General features: G+C 41.8%; 1 protein-coding gene across 1 annotated transcript in view; it reads right to left on the bottom strand.

Moving 5' to 3' along the window:
- Nucleotides 1–19479, bottom strand: part of cntnap2b (contactin associated protein 2b) — a 54331-nt gene extending 34852 nt beyond the window's left edge. The window contains exons 1-7 of the mRNA XM_080862018.1: nt 19081–19479; nt 8495–8611; nt 7492–7685; nt 6812–6959; nt 4581–4784; nt 4301–4485; nt 2378–2521 (exon numbers count right to left, since the gene is read on the bottom strand). Coding sequence (XP_080718144.1) covers nt 2378–2521; nt 4301–4485; nt 4581–4784; nt 6812–6959; nt 7492–7685; nt 8495–8611; nt 19081–19162 — 1074 coding nt within the window. The 5' untranslated portion in view covers nt 19163–19479. The remainder of the gene's footprint in view (nt 1–2377; nt 2522–4300; nt 4486–4580; nt 4785–6811; nt 6960–7491; nt 7686–8494; nt 8612–19080) is intronic.
- Between the last annotated feature and the right edge of the window lie 1700 nt (nt 19480–21179).

The raw sequence follows: 21179 nt of genomic DNA, 5'->3' as shown, positions 1-21179 counted from the left end.
AACCACAGTCTTAGTGTGGGAGGCTACAGTATTCTGGTTTTAGTTTCAGATAGCAACACCCATGGGTGCTGCCAACGAATCACAGATTCACTGTGGTTAACTGGCAGCCTGTGATTACACTGCACTGTTCAATGCACCATCACTGGGGTGGTTTATTTAGAACTGTAAAGTAAAGAGATTTATTGCAAGACGAAGGTTATGTAGGCTTGTTCATGACATTTGAAAGAGCAGACCATCAGAGACGTTCTTCAGTTTATTGTTGAGCGAGCAGCTTGGTGGGGTGGCTTCTGGGAAAAGCCTGAGAACTCTGTGAAAACAAATCTAAGGAGTGTCCTGGGAGGGCTTCGCTGAACTTTGAGGAGCTCACTAGTATACTGACAGAAGTAGAGGCGATATTGAGGCCTCTGTCCTCTTTGCACAGTTCCAGAGCTGTGAGCACTTGGAGGTAGCTGTAGCTCAGGTGGCAGAGCAGGTCGGCCACTAACCAGAAGGTCGGTGGCTTTTACCAGTAAAAACACCCAGTGTGATGAACGTGGGCGATGTTGTCCTGGTTGGAGAGAATAACTCGCCCAGACAAACGCATTTCCTCGGACACAGCTGTTCCTGCATTGTTCACAGTTTAAAGCTTGCTGCACAGACCTGCTCAGTTACTGCATCCACTCGAGATGAGTAAACGCACTGAAGCAGCTGGACACGGATGAACAGCTGTTAATCAGCTGGGAGGATGTTGTGATTTATTGATCTTTTACGTGTTACTACTTGGACATGCAGGAAACACTAAAACATGCTCTGCTTCTCATTACTGCAGTGAATGTGTAGAAAATGTGTTCAAACAGTTAATGGTAATTATTTATTTTATTGTAAACGCTTGTTACAGGAAGTGTTTTACTTTGAAGAGCACTTGATACTGTTGACCATAATATTGTATAACAGTGACTGTTGTTGTGACGAACAGAGATGGGCAGTACGCGTTACTGTAATCTGATTACTTTTTTCAAGTAACGAGTAAAGTAAGGGATTACTATTGCAAAAACAGTAATTAGATTACCGTTACTTTCCCGTAGGAACGCTGCGTTACTGCGTTACTAAAACCGTGATTTTTTGCGAGAATGTCTCAGGACAGTGACGTAAGCAAGAGCGCCATTGGTGACAACAGCTGTGTGCAGATCAACAATGGATCATATATCAAGTGTGGGAGAGAGTATGAGCGTGCAGCGTCTAAAGCGTGGAAGTAACAAAAAAAGTGACAAAAACATTAGTGTCCGCTGTGCGTGGGAAGAAAACTTCTTTTTACAGTGAAAAAACCCCTAAACTTCCAACAAGCACCGAGTAGCTACGACGTAATGGGAAACTCACAGAGAAACTGCCGTATCCTTCCACTGACCGCGGCACACCTGCACCAGGGTAACCCTCCGCCTGCCCCACTCCTGCTTTACAGGTGAAGGTGACAGGTGACCGCTGAGTCTTTGACTTTATTTATTTTCTGCTGTGTTTTACTTGCATCTATTTGAAAGACTGAGTGTAAACACAAAAAATATTTTATTTTATGAGCTGGAATGTGCAGAAAATAGGTTTAAATGTTAAACTAATTTATTCAAGTCAGAGAATGTTGCAGATAATTAAATTTTTGCTTGATGCATAAAGTTAAAAGATTAAAACTGATAAAACAAGTTTTAAAAAGAGACTTTTCCATTTGATTACATTTTGTATGATGGATTATGCAGAAAAAGTAGAATTGGGCTGAAAGACCTATCACTTTATCACCTATTCAGGTTGTAAATCGTGTTTTTAAAAAGTAACTAAGTAACTAAGTAATTAATTACTTTTGAAAATCAGTAACCAGTAAAGTAATGGGATTAGTTTCTTGGGGGAGTAATCGGTAATTAGTTACTGATTACTTTTTTCAAGTAATTTGACCAACACTGCTCAGGAGTTTGAGCAACAGTGAAGAAACTACCGGAGCTCCTTTTAATGTTCTGACAGGTCGAAAGTGTTCAGGTTAGAGACTGTTTGGGACAAATCCACAGGAGCAACAAACAATTAAATCCACTCAATTAACTTTGTTATTTAAGAAGATCCCAATAAAGAAGAAAAAATATTTTACATTGTCTGGCAGAGGTTAACACAAACAACAGTAATATATGGTTTAAAAAGTACGTTTAGAGCTGTTTGGGTCACGACGAATCGAGGCATGTTACTGAAGCTGAAGAAGAGTTTTCCTCCACAGACGAGTGGCCATGACATATTTAGTTTAGGAAAAGATGCAAACTGCCAAATAACAGAAAAACTGCAAAAGGGTTTTTAAGATCATTGCAGCATTCGAGTCTACATTTACACAAGGCTGGGCACATGAACTCAAAGAGAAGACACTTCTTACAAAGCTGGTGGTGTCAACCTTCTTCCTGCGCACCAGACTAGTGATGTTTTCCCCGTTGTAGGTAATTCCCTCCATGCAGCCAACAAAGTTCTCTTTGCCTCCTGAGGTTGGCTTCACAGACACAGGAAGTCCTCCAAAGCTGATCTGAGGAACACAACACAAAGCAACACTGGGGGATTCTGCATCTCTGCAACCACACAGAGTCAAACGATTCGCTTTTTAAGGTCTGCTAATAACAGCAGACAACAACCACTTCACTCAACTGTGAAGAGTAAATGAACATTTCAGGCGTTACACAGATGAACCGCAGTAATGTTGTAAACTGTAGGAACACCAGCAGGAATAAACGGACTATCAAATATACACAGTGAGATAAGCTCCGTACAGTGTTGTTACAAACTGTTTGCCTCCTTCCTGACTTCAGATTTTTTTGCATGTTAAACAAACAACAAAGACTTGACTGCAGTTGTTGCTGACAAGCGTGGCCCAACCAGTCATTGGGTTTAGGGTCAATCATGCAGGTTTGGATTTCTTTTAGTAAGAAACACCTTCATTTAGAAACTGCATTTTGTGTTCACTTGCACTCTTGCTGCAATCCTGTTACAAAGACACTCGTCTCGACCCTCGCTGCCTCTCTGCACACTCTTCTTCATGCTTTGCGTGCACCGTCTGATGCCTTGGATGGTCGACCAGGTATTTAAGCTCACTTACCTCTGTTGCTTCCAGCCTCAACTTTGTACCTGTCTCACTCTCACACTAGAGTATCAGAAGTACCAAAGAAACAAACAAAAAAAACACTGGATAATAATGTAAATAAGACCAGTAAACAAAGTAAACACGGGGCAAAAACGCTTAATTTTAACAAGTATTCTGATTTAAAAACATGAACACAAATGTTGGCTGTCAGTAGCTCTTAGATGTGATCCTGAGGTCACGCTACGATGTCCACCACAAAGTATTCTATTTTTAAATGCGCCCTGAGCTCCCAAACAGCCATTCAGTAATGTTTTTGAAACGATGAAGTGATGTGAATTTATGTAGCCTAAATGATTAAATGGTCAAATTCTTTTGAAAGACAATATCTTAAATATTGAGCTGATCTTTCACAAAATAATTGAGCCCCAGGCATTTGAACTAAGTGACGTAATTATTTGTGAAAGCTTTATCATGACAGTGTTGTGTTGTTGCTGTGCCAAAGCAGGAACTGTGTGTGAAACATGACGAGTGGGTTCATTTCTGCCAGAATCTTTACTTTTCCTGTCAAAGGTAAGTTTCTTCCTCCAGCTTCACCAACAATCTGTTCAAGCAGTGACTGCAGAGTTACTCTTAATGGTGTACTGTGCACAGTGCCCTGAATATAACTGAACGATGGAACCTGTGCTCCGGCTGACAGGGCTGATGGATAACTAGGACATACATTAGCAGCAGATATGCGTACCTGTGCACACGTGTCCTCTAAACACTGAAGCCTCAGTTAAAGTCATTAAAAGGAAGTAGCAGATTTCACTGCATGCCTAATATAACAATAAACATCAGCAGAACCTAAATCATGCTGGAGACGAGGAGCTGAAAGTCAGACTACCTCCATATAATACGGTTTATATGTGAACAAACATTGTGTGTCTTCCTTTCGAGGTGACATCCAAACTAAGAAGATATTTTCCTCTTCAATTAAGACTTTGGAGAGGATTCTTAGAACCTAGCAAGTACTTCATTAAATAAGTACATCATAGGATCCAAACCCCCACAACCCTGACAAGGATAAGCAGAAGAGAGCGGATGGCTGGAAGCACGTTTTATTTCTATAGCACATTTAAAACCAAAGTGATTACACATGAATAAACAGGTTCCTGCTAAATGAGAACACACACATTCACAGTTTAAGTCAAATGTATGATTCACTGAGCCGTGTGGAGGGTGTACCTCGTAGTCCAGGTCCAGGTGATCAAATTCTCCATTGGTTCTGAACTGCTGAGTGTGGCGGTCTAAAGTAAAATTGACATTCCTGCGGTAACGCTCGATGACAACAGAGTGCCAGTGGTCATCATCCAGCAAGCTTCCACTGGTCACAGCCGTGTGACCCTGAATAGAACCGTTCTGGTTGCTGCCTGGACAGACACATCACATCAGTCATGAAATCAGTGGTTAATAAAGTTTAACAGAACTCGCTCTGATACAAACACCAGGAAGATTAGAAAGCTACCTAAGTTGATGCTGAGCAGCAGTCTCGCTCTGTGAAGCTCGAGGGAAATGTAGTCCCCCTGCTGCCCCTCTCCGTGAAGCAGCACCCCGTTTCCTGCTGTGGTGCGAAACTTCAGAGAGATGACGTCCTTCACAATTTTTAACTTTTTACTCCTGAAGCGGTAGGAGATGACCCCGTGCCCATCGAAACCAATCACATCGGCCCCTGAAAGATGCAAAAGCAAAAGTATGAACTCATTGAAACGTATTAAATGAAAGTTAAACACTAACATATAATTCAAAATATAGTGTATTTGTGACTTTCATCAATACATAGACATCAGCGATAGGAATACAAAGGTGTTGTATTCTGCTGGCCCTCAGACTTTGTAACACAACAACATACATTTGCTAGCAGACAGATTTGTAACTATAGGAACATATTAGCAGACGTCCGGCTGCATTCTCAGCCATCAGCAGCTTTCAGGAAAGATCTTTTCCTGCGACTTTCAGTCGCTCTAAATCTCGCCCTTAACAAATGTACTGGGGACACTTTCCACCAAGTGCAACTTCTTCTGCACAGAGATGGTTTTCTGCTTGCAGTGTGAGCTTGTTGTGTGTCACAGAACCTGTTACTGCACAGACTTTGCAGCTGAGCGTAATGTGCCAGTAGCATGCAATCATCATTTGTGGCCTGAGAAGCTGATCTGATGAGCAAAGCCTCTTACATCAACTTACTCTCAGCTACACTTGCATGACTGAGAGATCCAAAAAAATCCTAAACTTAACTATCTACAATCTGCAGTTAGAACAACAGTTTGCAGCTGAAAGTCCAACTGCTGCATCTCACATGGAAAGAAAAGAAAGAGAGCGAACTTCACTCAGAGATGGAGAAAGATGAGAAAGACAGGAGAGGAAGAAGAGAGCGTAGATTTAAAGGGAAGGACTGCTGTTAAACCGGAAGATTAAAGCTAACATGTAAGTCCTCGTGTTTTTAGATCACACATCTGTACACGTGACATTGTTTTGTATAGAAATATCCTTGTTTTAAACATGAACAAGGCTGAGACCATGATCACAGCTCCTCCTCAACCACATTCTGCTTTTCTGTCCTCCTGCTGAGCCAAACATTCGAAATAATACTGGATTCTTCTCTGGGCCTTAACCCACATGTAAAATCTGTTCACCAGCTTGGACAAATCCTCTCTTTTTTTTTCTGCCTGTCCCGTTTGGTTCTTTTGCATCAGAATTATTGTCTAAAGGTGAAGAAAGATGCCCAACGGATTTACTTTACCAAATGGACCATCCCAGCCCTATTGTTTATTTTATTATCACTTGCTAAATACGGGACAGACTTGACTGGGGAAGAGAAAGGGGAGAAAGTGTGTGAGCACCGGTGTGTACACCTGTGAGCATGGACGCGCTTGTATTTAAAGGTTCCTTCATCTAACGATCTGCAAATCGTCTCTTTCTGCCTCCAAGCCAAACAAAATGCCGCAGCCAGACTACTGACACGTTCCAGCAAACATGCTCACATTACTCCTGTTTTATATTCTTTACATTGGCTTCTAATAGATTTTAGAATTAGTTAAAAATTCTCGTTTTAACATACAGAGCACTAAATGGCCCCAGATTATTTATCCCAGCGTCTTACACGCTGCTGCTGCTGGTTGTCTGCGCTCACAGAGTTTGTTGGTTGTTCCCTGAACACGGCTGCAGAGTAACGAGGACCGTCTACCACCACGTCTGGTGATTCTTTTAAAAAGCAGTAAAAACCTTTCTGTTTAAACAAGCTTTCTGCTGCTACCTGTTAATCTGACTGCGTTTCACTGACTTGTCTATATCGTCTATTTTGGTACCAAACGTTCAGTTTATTTTAGCCTTTGTGTGCGGTGCAAAAGATCTAAATAGTTCAGACAGATGCAAAAACTTGGCAAACTGTGTGGTGCACCGGTCAGCAGCACCAGAACATCTTTGGTCCACAGCGATGTCCATGCAGTCTGACTCCTGCAAAGGATTTTCATCCAGGTATTAAAATCCTCATTGGGTTTTAAATCCACTGTCGTGCTGTACAGAGGCACAACTGCAAGAAGTGTATATTTGTCCAACAAAGGATGAACTTGTACTTTCCAGTTTTCAAGAACTGCCTATCCTGTAGTGGCCAGACGCAGGTGCCCACAGGTCATGTACTGTAAATCTACATCCACATCACATGCATGGTGTTTCAATCAGGTATCTTCAGCTTGCACTTACAGTATGAGCAGCCATACAGCTCCAGGCGCACCCCGATGCGACCCGCCCTGCTCCAGTCCACTGGGATGAAACGGATGTAGCGAGCCAGGATGGCATACTGCAGCTCGTGGCGAACTACACCCTCGCTGTTCACATTCCCTTCAAATGTCTGAAACAACATTTGTTTTAAAGAGAAAATCAGATCTAAATGTAGTTTTTATTCATTAGAAAATGAATCAAATAACATTAAACCCCATGTTTTTTTTTCATTGGTTAATTAGAAAAGTGAAAAACACCTTCAGGCAGCTGTTGATGTGATTTGGTGTTACATTTAAAAAAAACAGAAGTCAAATCGGAGGTTTTGTCCTGATAATAACATGGTTAGTACCCATTAATCCATAAATACTGGAGACTCTAAACGGAGCAAATACGCACCACAGGTCCACACCTGTGAAACTGACTCACACTGCAACATTAAACACAGGCTTACGTTACAGTGTGAGAACGAGGAGCAAAAGAAGAAGACTAGAAGGAAGAGGAGTAATAGTTTCAGTAATAGCACCGTGCCACAGATCTAAATTTAAAATATTCCACCTGTCAGGGTTTAGTCTTCCTAAACCCTGACAGGTGGAATATTTTAACATCAGCGTCGACTTGAAATGATATTTGTGTCGATAAGTCGGTCCGACTGATTTCCTTACCCAAATGTTTCCATCCTGTACATAAGGTCTCCAGTTTTTCTGTGTGTCACTGTAAAGTAGCCGATACTTTGTGGTCCAATCAGAGCTACTATAGCAACCCTGTGTTGCTATGGCAACCACCTGCTTCTTAGAACCAAGGTCTACTTGTAGCCACGGGTAACGGTCTGTATCCAATGGCGACCACCCTCCAGAACCTAGATTTTGGGATGTTGTAAGTTTGGGAAGGGTTAAAGATGTCAGAGAAAAAAGTGAGTAGATGAAGAAAAAACGACATTTAGAGCCTAATCGTCTTCAGTGTCTGCACTACTTTATCTGGAGAATTATTCTGAGGCTTTGCCCACACGAACTTTAAGCCAAAAACACTGCACACATGAGCTCACATGCCAAATGCGATTTTTAAAACAGTGAAAAAATGCCCACAGATGATGTATCTAAAGAATAAATATATCAATTCTCATTTATGTCTAATCTAATCATCTCTTAAATTAAATGGTCATTATTATTTTATACTGTTAACATTTACATATGCTCTACAGGCAGCCAGATGTTTATAGTCAGGTGAGGTAAAACTTCACATGGGAACCAGTAAACCCACGAATCATGGTTATGTTTACAGTCACATAAAAAAGAAAAACGTTGATACCTGAGACGTTACTGAGCATTAGAACAGCTTGTTCAGTGTTCAGTGTTCGTTTATGACAAGATCAACACTTTATGTTGATGTTGAGTCCAAGTCAAAGTTCAATAAACATGTTCAGCTGAGGGGCCGAGCTGCATCTCAGCAGGAGTCTGCAAACCGCTTTCTTCTTCGACATAATTATTTAGTCACAATTATACAACTAATACATGTCGGCACTGTGAGCTAGAGCCTTAACAGAAGCTGACATTTAACACCAAAGCTGTGGAAATGCAGCCATGAATGGACCCAGAAACCGGTTTAATATTAACCCCTCCACAACCCAGAAATACAAACAACCTCATCCTCAAGATTCCCGAGGCATACCTTGTTTCCGGCTGAGTTTGGCATAACCGGCTCCGTTTCCTCGGCTGTATAGAGACGACCCGGTGAAGGAGCTGTAAGGAAGAGGAGTGGCCAAGCTGTCCTCACACTTCCCTGAACCTGAAACAGAAGCCCACAGATGTTTCCTTCAATGCTACCAACAGGCCAACGTTTTACCGTGTGCTGCACTTCTACATCGCATCCTCATCCAAGACACGAAAACAGCAGCACGAACTCACAGCAGTCGTTTGCAGCTGCTCACCTGCGTTTTCAGGTAAATATTCATAACTCCACGTAATCCGCTCTTCATGTTGATAACAAAGTTGGCTTTGAGGACATTATTTTACACTCTAATGAGAACTGATTGATGTGTCTTAATACCCAGCAGACAAACACCAAAATCCATCATTTGGACATTTTGTTCCACTTGTACAAAGAACCAATGTTCTCATCTGTTTATCAAACAATTGAAAGCTGACTGAACCCACTCGTTTGTTCGAGCCAAGGTTAACACGACATCACCGACATTAACTCATCTGTATAACTGACACTGGGAGGTTAGGAGGAGTGTGAGGCTGATGCTGCTGATCTCAGCTCTGTGAACATTTGGATGGAAACTGATGAAACTGGGTGTGATGACACGGTAACAACAAAAAGATGTTTAATGACTGCGTCTGAGATTCTCTGATTAGAGTTTAGAGAGTTTAGAGTTCCAAGCTCCAACGTGTCCAGAACTCTGCTGCCCGTATTATTACTAGGACTTCTTCTACCCACCACATCTCCCCAATCCTGAAGCAACTTCACTGGCTCCCGGTCAAATTTCGCATCCATTTTAAAATAATTCTGTATACATTCAAGGCTATTCACTCTCTCTCTCCACCGTACCTCTCTGACTTATTACAGATGAAGCTCCCATCCCGCTGCCTCAGATCTTCATCTTCTCTTTCTCTCTCTGTTCCCTCTGCTCGTCTGATCACAATGGGAGGGAGGGCCTTTAGTTGCTCTGCCCCTCGACTTTGGAATTCCCTACCCCCGGACCTCAGAAATATTAGTTCATTCTCTCTTTTTAAGTCCACCCTTAAAACTCATCTGTTTAAAATTGCCTATTCTTAAATTTCTGTATGTTTTAACTTTTATCTTCTATTCTTATCATTGTGTATATTTCCAGTTTTTATCTGTTGTACAGTGTCCTTGGGTGCTTTGAAAGGCGCTATTTAAATAAAATGTATTATTATTATTATTATCTGCTGAAACTACACACTATCTGCTATCAGAGGAAGAGAGCAGAAACACTCAGCACAGCAACATAACCGATGTATAACACGTGTGTGTGAGAGAGAAAGAGGGAGACAGGTGCTGAGCATAGTGATGAGCTTGCTCATATGCATTACAAAACAAGCCTCGCATGCATTCAGCAGCATAAAGAAAGGAGACAAACACGACGTCGTCAGCAGACGACCTGAAATCAGCGTCTCCACCTGATCTTTCTGACAGCAGTACGTCTGAGCTCCTGCTGCAAAACCACAATGATGATATTCCTACAAATCCAGTCTAACTGCTTTTTTAATCACATCGAAAAATAAACTGAGTGGTGCAGAGTTGATCTAGGCTCTAATTTAGTTTCCCGTGTGATGACAGCGCTGCTGCTTCTGGAAGCTGACCCGCCTGCAGTTTAGGGCTGCTCAATTAATCGAATTTTAATCTCGATTACGATCTGGGCTTTCAACGATCATTAAAAATGACTGAGCCGATTATTAGCCCCTCCCTCGTGCTTTACTCTCGCGCTGCTCCGTGTGGCAAATCGAGCGCACCTCTCTGCATTTCGAACACGTGTCAACAATTAAGAGCAGCGGTCCCCAACCTTTTTTGCGCCACGGACCGGTTTATGCCCGACAATATTTTCACGGCCTTTAAGGTGTCGCGGCAGTGGCGTGTCTAGAAAATTTTTGTTGGGGGGGCCAGGTAGGGGCACAGATTTGGAGAAGGGTGGCAGATTTAATTGGCAGATAATGTTTAAAAAAAAAAATTCTACCAACCCTTAACCATAATTCAATAATCCTATAAACCTAATAACCAAATGCACTTTTAACTCTTATTAGAATGAGATTTTAACCACTACGGTGCAAAGTTTTTAGATACTGCGTTGATAAAGTACAAGAGATACAATCAGTGCTTTGTCAGTGCTTACTCAGCATTCAAGGACAACAATATTTGCATAGCATTTTTACTGACATATAGTGCACATATGTTTTGGGCAAAAACATTTTTGAAAATTAAAATACGAACATTTTTAACAAACAATTGACAAATTAGCCAATGCCAATGCAAAACTTTATCTGCCTGTTAAAAAAAGAAGATAATCTTCTCACAAACTGGTGTTTGATTTTGAAACAGGAAAAAAGTGGGGAAACAAATGAAAAGACTAACATTTGAATAAAACCTGAAAGCAAGTAAATACTTTCTATGCTGCCTTATGGTAAACTTTGGTAATATTGATAAAGAACAACACTGGCTGATGATGAAATACAGTCAGCTGGCATGGTGACACTGCCAGTATAACCTGCAGGGCTGGACTGGGACAAAAAAATTGGGCATTTTTACTACAGACCGACCCACCAGGTATTAAAGCCATAAAGACTTTGAATGAAAACAAACCCTGTTGTGACAGTGATGTACAGTCTTTTTGGTATATGTATGATTTCTATACATTTTACGTCAGATAAAAACTTTGGTTGTAAGATTTAGATAATTATTTAATAAAAACTAGGTATTTTAAATGAGAATAAGAAAGAAAAGTATTTCTTTGTGCCCCCCTTTCCCTGTTAATGCCCTACCTGGCCCCCTGGCAAAACTTTGCTAGACCCGCCCCTGCACAGTTACCAGCTGTCAGCTACATAAAAAAGGATCCTGGTGTTATTAGTCTCTCAGAAACAGTTCATAACTTCAACTCATTCATGTCACCTAAAAGGTAAACCTGTTTCTCCATCACCTGTTCAGCTCTGATGGTTCAGTAAGGACATCTCCTGGTTTCATCTTCATGTTTCCCTCTCACCACATATCCAAACCGACATCATGACCAGCAGCTTTACAGCTGTGGCTCCAGCAAACATCAGCTGATACTAGAAATTAATATTAAATAAATTCTAACAACAGCTGATCAAGCTTAAACGTGCTGCTGTTGTTTAGCGCGACATCCGCTGGTTTCCTCTTTCTGGCGCAAAGTGGGCGATAAATAAACAAGAGAGAAAAGCCGATCAGCTGATCATTGATCAGTTTCATGATTGAAGTAGAAACAGGAGAGGGAGGGGAGAGAATGAGAGAAGAAGAGGCAGCTGTGCAGCATAAACACAGAATAACTCCAGCTTGGTGTCTTTTTCATTGTAGCTGAAGTTCGGGACAAACTGTTCTTTTTCAGCTCAACATGAAATGCGTAATATTTTCTCTGAATACGAGACGATTCAGTTTTTTACGGGACGGTCGGCAACTCTACTAACTAACCTTATGAATAAAATAAAGTTCACTATCAGTAACATCATAGCAACCGAACAGCTGTATAAAAACTCCGTCAAACTGGCTAGAACGCAGTATGAGTTATTGTAACTGACAGTAAAAAGTCAGCAACATGAAAATAAACTCCACCTAAACGTGGTTTATATCTGACCCAGAGAGACTGCAGGTCATAACTTCTTACCTGAAGTTCAGTTCACCTGACACTCGGACTGGTGGCCGCCTCGGGGCTCTCCTCCTGCCTCCCCTTCCCTCATCCACCTGCTGGCCTCTGTGGAAGCCCCGCCATAGCCACCACCAAACAACGGAGTTATTTCTACACATCGACCTGCATCTGGCCAATCCACCACCTCTCATTGTTCATGCCCTTACAAAAAAAATAAAAAATAAGTCACCGGACATATGCCCGGTATGCCCGATGGCCAGTCCAGCTATGTTAACCTGCAACCAAATCTGCAGCTCCATACAGCAATGTTACGACTTAGATTATATCTTATAACTCATAACTCTTATGTTAGCTGCCCTCAGTAGCATACTGTCTGAAATATTCCACAGCTGCAATAATTCTTTAAGTGTTATTTTTTCCTTGGTATTCTAATTTCACCGAAGTTTACTAAACTCAACAAACTTAATATTACTTACCGGGACATTTATTCTGTCCTCATTTTCTTTCACCGAAAAATTGTTTCCTGCAGTGCGTCTTTCGTGCTTGGCTCTCCTACCTTTGCTAACATGATGCACATAGCGCAGAAGCCGATGCTGCATTCACTTACACTCGGATATCTGAGCGTCACCGTGAAAACATAATCGGACATTTGATATTTGATTGAATTTTATTGTTTTGCCTTTGGGGTGGCACCTGGGGTGGCCAGTCTGGTTTGGGGGGTGGCCTGTGCCCCCCCAGGCCACCCCGCTGGACACGCCATTGTGTCGCGGATAAATACAACAAAATAAAACTAGTACCGGTACCGAAAAAAAGAAAATTTATTCATAACACAGGTGAAAAGACCCAGGAAAACCGAGTAAACGATAAAAACGATAACAAAATAACGCTGAAAACCGATAAAAACCCTGAAAACTATACATTTCACACCTGAGCCTCAACTCTTGCGGCCCGGTACCAAACGACTCACGGACCGGTACCGGTCCGAGGCCCGGGGGTTGGGGACCGCTGATTAAGAGGACCCGAGGGAAGCTCGGAAAGCTGAGCAGAAGTTATTTGGAGAGGAGAGTGACTGCTGTTGGTTGAAAAGAGAGGTAAAAACCTTCAGTGGTGTGGAAACATTATGGGTTCAGTCAGACGTGGATCAAGTGGACACAGTGTGTAAACTTTGCTACGGTGTCGTAGCTGCAGCACAGAGCAACACTGCAAAGTTCACTAAACATAGATGTTTACATTTTTCATTTCTTATATTGCAAACATTTGCACTGTTATCAGTATTTGCACTATTTTATATTATTTTTTGACAATCTTTAAAGTCATTATTCAATACATTGTTATTGTTAAATAAATATCGCCAAAGAATCGAGATCTCAATTTCAGTGAAAATAATCGTGATCATCATTTTTGCCATAATCGAGCAGCCCTACTGCTGTTCACCCGACCACTGAACAACCTCCATCCATGCTTTTGTTCTTCATCATCATTTTTAATATGCAAATGCAAGAAAACTGTGAATGATTTCTGATGTTTTTTCTGTTTCTGCACTGAACTGAAGTCTAAACCAAAACTGCTGCTTTGTTGTAGTTTTACATGAGGGATAAAGAATGAAACCAGACGACTGTACTGGGCCATTTCCCCTTGAATCAGCACAATTTGTCAACCGACGTCATCAAGGCAGACATTTGGTTCACTTTAGATCAAACATTCTTCACCAACTTTTGACCATATCCTTTTTAACCAGCTGTTGTGAAGTGATGAACATCGATGCTCCAATCACGGCTGACAAGGTCAAAGATGTTGACTCAGCTGACTTTTTTCAAATGGAAACAAAACTAAATGCATGAACTTCAACAGTTATTTGAGCACAGGCAGGAAAACCCAGCAACCTCAGCAATGACCTAAAACACAGTTTTAAAAATAACATGTAGGGGAAATTAGCCAAAAAAAGCAACAGAAATATTTGCTGAAAGGCCGTCAGCCAATTAATTTTGACATGATTATAAAGGCTGAAACAGTCGGAGTGTTTCACTGGCGCCAGAAATGACAAACGGATACAAACATATATTTAGGAATGCATGTACGTACAAAGAAACATATTAGAGGTCAGAATCAGCAAACACCCCACGGTACTGTGTTATCACCACACAATATTATTGTATTCTTTACATTTTCAATACGCTGAGTTTCAGATTACGTCCTCTAAGTTAAACTGTTAGTTTTCTTGCTGCAAAATCAGACTATCGATCACAGAAACACTGTGACTGAAAGCCAACATAACTGTTGCCATAATACAGAGTCAAGCTGCTACTTCTGCTCCAAGTTTGTGATTAACTGGGGTAAAGTTGGCAATTACAGGCAATCAGTTTCTGATAAAACACCAATAAACTGTGATAAGTCATCAAAAATCACGTGTTACTGTCTGCTTAGACATAAATTCACATTTAACTATTACATCTGCACTCAGCGAATGTCCTGATTTATACAAATACCAAATAAAGTAACATGTTACCAACCAAAATACAACCAGCTGGTAGCAAGCTGAGCGCACTCTTGTAGAGAACCAGACTCGTTAGTCTGGTGGTATCGATTCTACTTACCAGTTCCAGCTGCACTTGCACTACAATCAGATGATTTTAGTTCACGGTGGTGGGAAACAGTCTACAGCATGGATGTGGCCGTTACTTTTATTTTTGTTGGGCAAAAATGCAAAAGTGCGAGTACAGGGGAAAATGCATCCAGAACAGAAACAGCTGTATTATGGTGATAACACGACTTCAGTTCTTTGCAAAGCAGACACGATGGAGCTAATGAAGACAACCTGGCCAACGCACAGAGCAGGAGAGCTAATGTTACGATTGTTAATATCCCAGAGAAGTCTGAGGGTGATGATGTATTTGGCTACATCATCCCAGGCTTTATGGGGAGGAACACTTCCAAGCAACGGTCATCATAGAGAGAGCACACTGCTTGGGAAGAGCGGCGGATGGGGTCCAGCTTATCCTTATTAAGTTTCTCAACTACAGGGATGAGGACAAAGTGCTCCGCTCGGCCAGAGACAAAGGGACTGTACCTGGATACTAGCCGAGCCTCCTTTTACCTGCACTACACCATCGAGATGATCACTTTCAACAAGGTGAAGAAAAAACTTTGAGAGAAGAACCTTGAGTACAGCAGCACCTATCCCACCAAACTGTGGCTCTGACATGAAGTTTTTCCTCCATCTGAGGTGGAACCTTTCCTGTCCAGTGTGGAAGAGGCCTACAGTAAACCACTGTTACACATGATGATGTAAACGTTGAAATGAGAAACTATCAGCTGCACCTTAAATGTCTAAACACTGTTTTGTTATATGCAACAACTGGTTATCATGCGTGCTACTTTGTACTATTTTCTGTGAACTGGTTTGGTTGTTCCTTTATGAAGCTATGACAGTACTTCTGAACGCTCCGCTGAGGCGCTCAAGGTTAGAGATGGAGTCCTACCTGCCCGCGTTTTTGTCATGGGGAGATTACAGGATGGCTTTTTCTTTTTTTTCCTCTCCACTCTCTCTGTACCACGTTTGACTCTGTAAGTGTTGGAAATCGTAAACATCTGGCAACAAGTCGCAGGCTTAGTCAGACTCTGAGCTGCTCTCCTAACCAGGGAAAGATTCATTTGCAGTGTGTAAACTGAACAGGACGGTTAGACTGTGTTTGATGTAGAGGGAGTAACTCCCCCATCAAAAAGAAGAAAGCATTAACATATCTTAAAAAACTCACCTCACTAATAGAGAACATTTAAAATCGTGCAGAGACTGGGTCGGCCATGTTTTTTATTCGTTATCCAAAGCTAAAGGTGTGGCTTATTAATAAAAACCATAGATGTTAAATTCAACAGAGAAAGACAAACATGGCAGGTTCATTTTGATAGACTGTGTAATGGACATGAACAGAATAGTACTGGTATCCTTGTATGGCCCACATTTAGATGACCCACAATTTTTTAATAGTTTAATACAGCAGGCAAAGTCCAAAGTGTTTGGGCGGTGATTGAACCCGTCAATGGATCGCTCCATGGAAAACTAGTTTCTATATCTCCGACCCGGGGCCTGACAGAATTGGGCCTAAGTGATGTTGAGCAGAGAATATTCATTTTATTCAACTGTTCCTAATACTCACTGAAGAACTGACATGTCTTTGGCCTCACAGACACTCCTCTACCATTTCAGATCACAGTCCTATAAAAATGGAATTGAAGCTTCACCAACCTGAGCCTCTTTCTCCTCCTTCTGGGTGGAGATTTACAGGATATTTGCTAGAAGACCTCAAAATTATTACTTGTATGAATACTAAACCAGACGTGTATCCAGAGGTAAACCTAAACACCTCCTCACATTCAAACATATGAGAAGCACTTAAAGCTTATATGAGAGGTCACATTATTTCACATGTCTCATATAAAAACAAACATAAATGCTTTGGAGTTCCAGGCTTACTGGAACGCTGTGATCACAATGACCCTAACCCTAACCCTAGCTGTGTGGATTTCAGTTCTGGATACTTGGAGATGTTGCGTCTCTAACACTGCACCCTAGTCGGAGACACTTTGTGTTGCTTACATCGACTGCAGCAAAAAAGTGTGCACTTAAAAACTGGAAATCAACAGAGCCTCAGAAACACTGGATAAACGAGCTGTCATCATACTGCACTCCCCAAAAAATCCTCCATTCAGTCCGGAGGAAATTAACAGAGTTTGAGTGGACGTGGATCCCTCTCTGAATTTTCTAACACGACTGGACTTGAGGGACCGATCAGTGCTACTCTTCACTGGTTTGTCTACAGCACAGGTGTCGAACTCCAGGCCTCGAGGGCCGCTGTCCTGCTCGTTTTCCAACTAACCTGCCCTTGAAGCTTCATATTGGCAAAGCACACCTGATCCAGGTAATCAGCAGCCAGTAGGGCAGGGATATCTCAACAACAAGCAGGATGCTGGCGCTCGAGGAGCTTGACACCCCGGGTCTATGCTTTTACTTATTTATTTTATTCTATTTTGTCTCTGTGTCTTATTTATTATCTTTTAAAACAAAAAACAGAATGTCCTGCTGTAAAGCATACTCGATGCAAACCTTTGTTAATTATTGTATGTACTTAATTAAAAAACACGCCTAGAAAGCAGGGACGTCACAATACCAGAAGATTAGTAGTGGGAACAGTCCCAGTACAATTATGTGATTCCCATTTTGATAGCAAATTAAAATGACTGTCCCAGCTATGTAACCACAATCGTCTTTAAAATCAGTGACACGGTGGTGATAGACCACGAGAGGACACGACACAGCCTGATGTTAGCGTGGCTGCTGTAGCCTGTTAATGCTACTGTGAGCTAAAACAGCAGTTATGTTAGCTTAAGCATTTCTACAATGGCCTCAGAGAACACTTGTGTGTCTTTCACAGTAACAGAAGGGCAACACTGGAGGCTGCTTGATGTTGAATTGAAACCTGTAATTCTTTGAACAGATGCCAGACGTTCAGGTGCTCTGGTAAACTGGAAGCATTTTCTCTCCCAGTATAAAAAGCATGATAGCACTGGTTGCATATTATCCGTTGTTAACCTTTGGTCACTGACTTTGAATGCAACAAACTTTCATACCCGACTCTGCCCTTCTTATCACTGAGCTGGAGCAGCGCTGCCTAGCTGTAGTTTTCAGTGTGTATGCTAGGTCCTTATTCTTCTTCGTCACCACCAGCTGCATGCATGTGCTGCCCCCTTCAGTTCCAGCAGAACTGGAGCCTCGGTAAATATGCTGCTCACAGTACCTTATACTAAATTATCCATCCGTTCATTTCTTCCATGTGTCCACTTCAGAGTAACTATCGTCATGTTATCAGAATTTCTGTGTCAAAATCAATACGGGCTCTGGTCACAGCCCAATAAAAGATCACAGTTCTGTCATATTCAGTTACTCTTATTGGCTCCTTATTAAATCCAGAGTCAAATTTTAAAAAGCTCTGATGCCCATGGTTTTTGGGTTGGGTCTGCTACTGGTCTCAAGTGTAGATAAATGGGAAGGTTGTATGAGGAAGAGTGTTTGGCTGAAAAACCTGTGCCAAACCAAACATTTGACTGATTACGTCACATGAATACGTTAAACAGATTAATAAGATTATCCAAGTTACCAGAACCAGTCAAAAACAAGACAAAAGTCAAAAAGCCCGTGGATCATGTTGGCATTTAGAGTTTTCTCAACTTTTTCTTTATTGTCCTGTGTGCATTCATGATGCCTTTCTTCCCTCCTCCATATGTGCTTATATGTCCCTAATACATGTGATTAGTTCTACCTGCTTTATACTGTGTGGTCTTTGGGGGTCTCCCGATGCTCCTCTTTTCCCTTTCCCATCACTGCCCAGCCAGTCACCGGCCGCAGCAGATGGCTGCCCTTCCCTCAGCCTCATTCTGTCGGAGCTCTCTTCCTGTTGAAGGGCTCTATGTGACTGCTGGGGCTCTTACCTTTTGCATCAGCAGCTCCATGAACAGAACAGCTGCTGTGATCTAAATAAATACAAGCTACACTGAGACTCCTGCTATTTATAGCTCCATCTGTGGAGCATGCATGGATATATTACACAGTCACAGATGGTGTGTATTGGTCATGCTATTATTCTGATGTGTTGTTGAGATTCTGTCTAGAAGTCCACGGTGGACCGAGACACGAGTGTGTCTCCACGCAGAGCTGCTATTTCTACTGAAGCCCAATCCTTTTACACGTTAGACAGAAATATTGGTACGAGCGTAATTTTCATATGAATGAATGTTTCCAAATTAACCTCGGTTGCTACGGTAGTGTGTGTGTGTGTGTGTGTGTGTGTGTGTGTGTGTGTGTGTGTGTGTGTGTGTGTGTGTGTGTGTGTGTGCGTGCGCGCGCGCGCGACAGCCTACTTACGGGATGCTGAGGATGCAGCGCTGGAGTTGCTGATGATGTTACAAAAGACGGGCAGCAGTAACAAAGCGCTCCGATGAAACATGTTATCCGCACGGTGAACGAGACGAGCACAGACAACAAAGCAGGTGCAGGCGGGATCCCGTGCCGCGTTCCCTCCGCTGGGCTGTCTGTTGTTCCAGCGACACACAGCCGAGACGCGGTTTTCCTTTATTAGCAGCCAGGAGCAATGGTTGTCCGCCCACTGCGTCGTGTACGTCTTTGCTTTCTCTCCTGTCCCATCAATCTGCCCAGCGGCACCCCAGCTGACTTCAAACGACACCCTCCGGTACCAGCCTGTGAGCGGGACGCGACTGTGCTGCGGGCCGGGCCTCGAGCTCCAGGTGCGTGGTCAGACAGTGCGATGGAGGAGCAATCAATACACCGCAGGAGCAATCGATACACCCCCACTCTCCACAATACTTGGTACGGTCTGATATGTACAACAATACAGGGTTCTTTGAAAGGAGGGGGGACAGAGGGGTAACAGAAGGGTCCGCACGCGTCCCGGAGGGAAAACACAAGAGAGGTGGCACAAAGCACAGAAAGGCCTGGAACAAAATATCATCTTCAGTTTATTTTTAACATAAAAACATGGAAATCAGCCTCCACGACAGACTCACACCACAAATTCAGACTAAAAGATACATTAAACACACAAAAACAAAAGGCCTGAATTAATATATAGAAATGGTTCGGAGTAAAAACAGGCCAGTTTACACCATAGCATACTAAAGACAGTGCGCTCACACCACAGATGTGTCCCTGCTCCTGTAAAGAGCAAAGAAATAAACATAATGAAATATTCTTTAGAAATGATCACAAAGCAGCTCTTAATGAGGCTTCAAGGATAAATGAATGATGACAACTTCTTTGTCTTGTAGTCAAATTTCAGGACTTCATGAAATCCTTTTTACAATGTAAGCGCATTTTTGGGTGACTTCACTTCATGATCAAAATCAATAAACAAACAAAAAACAGTGTAAAAAGTATTTACACTCAGGTTACTCTCACAAAAACAAGATTTAGACGGAGCTTAATGATGGTACACTTTAAGACACTGTAATCCTTGGCAATGTAACTAAATGACACATTTTCAGGTGTAATGTAGTTATTTTTATGTAACATTATTAACATTGTAACTATTTATATATAATTAAATAAATAATAATTAAACATAAATAGTTACTAAACCCACTTCTGTTAGTGTTTGTTTCTTTAAGGAAGAACAGGAGAGTGATTATCTTTTAAAAGATTTCATTTGTTTCAGCAGTTGAAGTTTCAGCGCTGGATCAACGGTCTGCTCTACACAAAGGATGACCCTGCAATACACTTTTATACCACAACAAGAACAAGTCTGATTATGACTGTGTTCTTCTACGATGTGGCCGGTCGTGCCATCCTGCGAGTGGATCTTCTCCTGCACTTCATCCTCGTCTGACCTCGTCTGCATCTGCTCCTTTTTTGGAAAAAAATAGACAAAGAAAAAACACCTCCCTAACCTAACCTCGCTATATTAATATTATATAGCAATTCTCAGCCTGTTGTTCTCTGCTTATTATCCAAGTCCGGGACATTCTGTTCGGACTCTCTTGGCACAGAGAAATATCGCCCTGACTTTAACTAGTTATGAAGTTTAAGCATGTTTGCAATTCCCTCTGCAGCTCAACATGTCAGTCTCAATATTCAACTCAATCATTGTGCTGAATTGATGCTGAATTGATGACACAGAGTTAATAAGCAAAGTTCCAATGTGTATATAAAAATCACAAAAAAAACTTTGCTAAATCATTTCATTCCTAACACACCGTCAGTCAGTTTCTATTCAGTGTGAAATCCAAACATAAGCCATCTTGAAGTATTTTACATAGTAAGGTTATATATTAATCTAAGGTTGCTATAGAGAGAAACCTAATGATTACATTCAAACAAGCGCTTAGCAACAGTGGGAAGGAAAAGCCCCTTCTCTGTTCCTCATGTTCCTTTTTATTCCCCTTTTTCGGTGGATTTCACAGTTTTTGTGTCTCTAACACTTCACAAAATGCATGTTACCACTTTAATTT

Source organism: Rhamphochromis sp. 'chilingali', assembly GCF_963969265.1.
Source record: "Rhamphochromis sp. 'chilingali' genome assembly, chromosome: 16".
In the NCBI taxonomy this organism is placed as follows: Eukaryota; Metazoa; Chordata; class Actinopteri; order Cichliformes; family Cichlidae; genus Rhamphochromis; species Rhamphochromis sp. 'chilingali'.
Note: the sequence above shows the minus strand (reverse complement) of the source record. Positions and strands in the feature narration are given on the sequence as shown.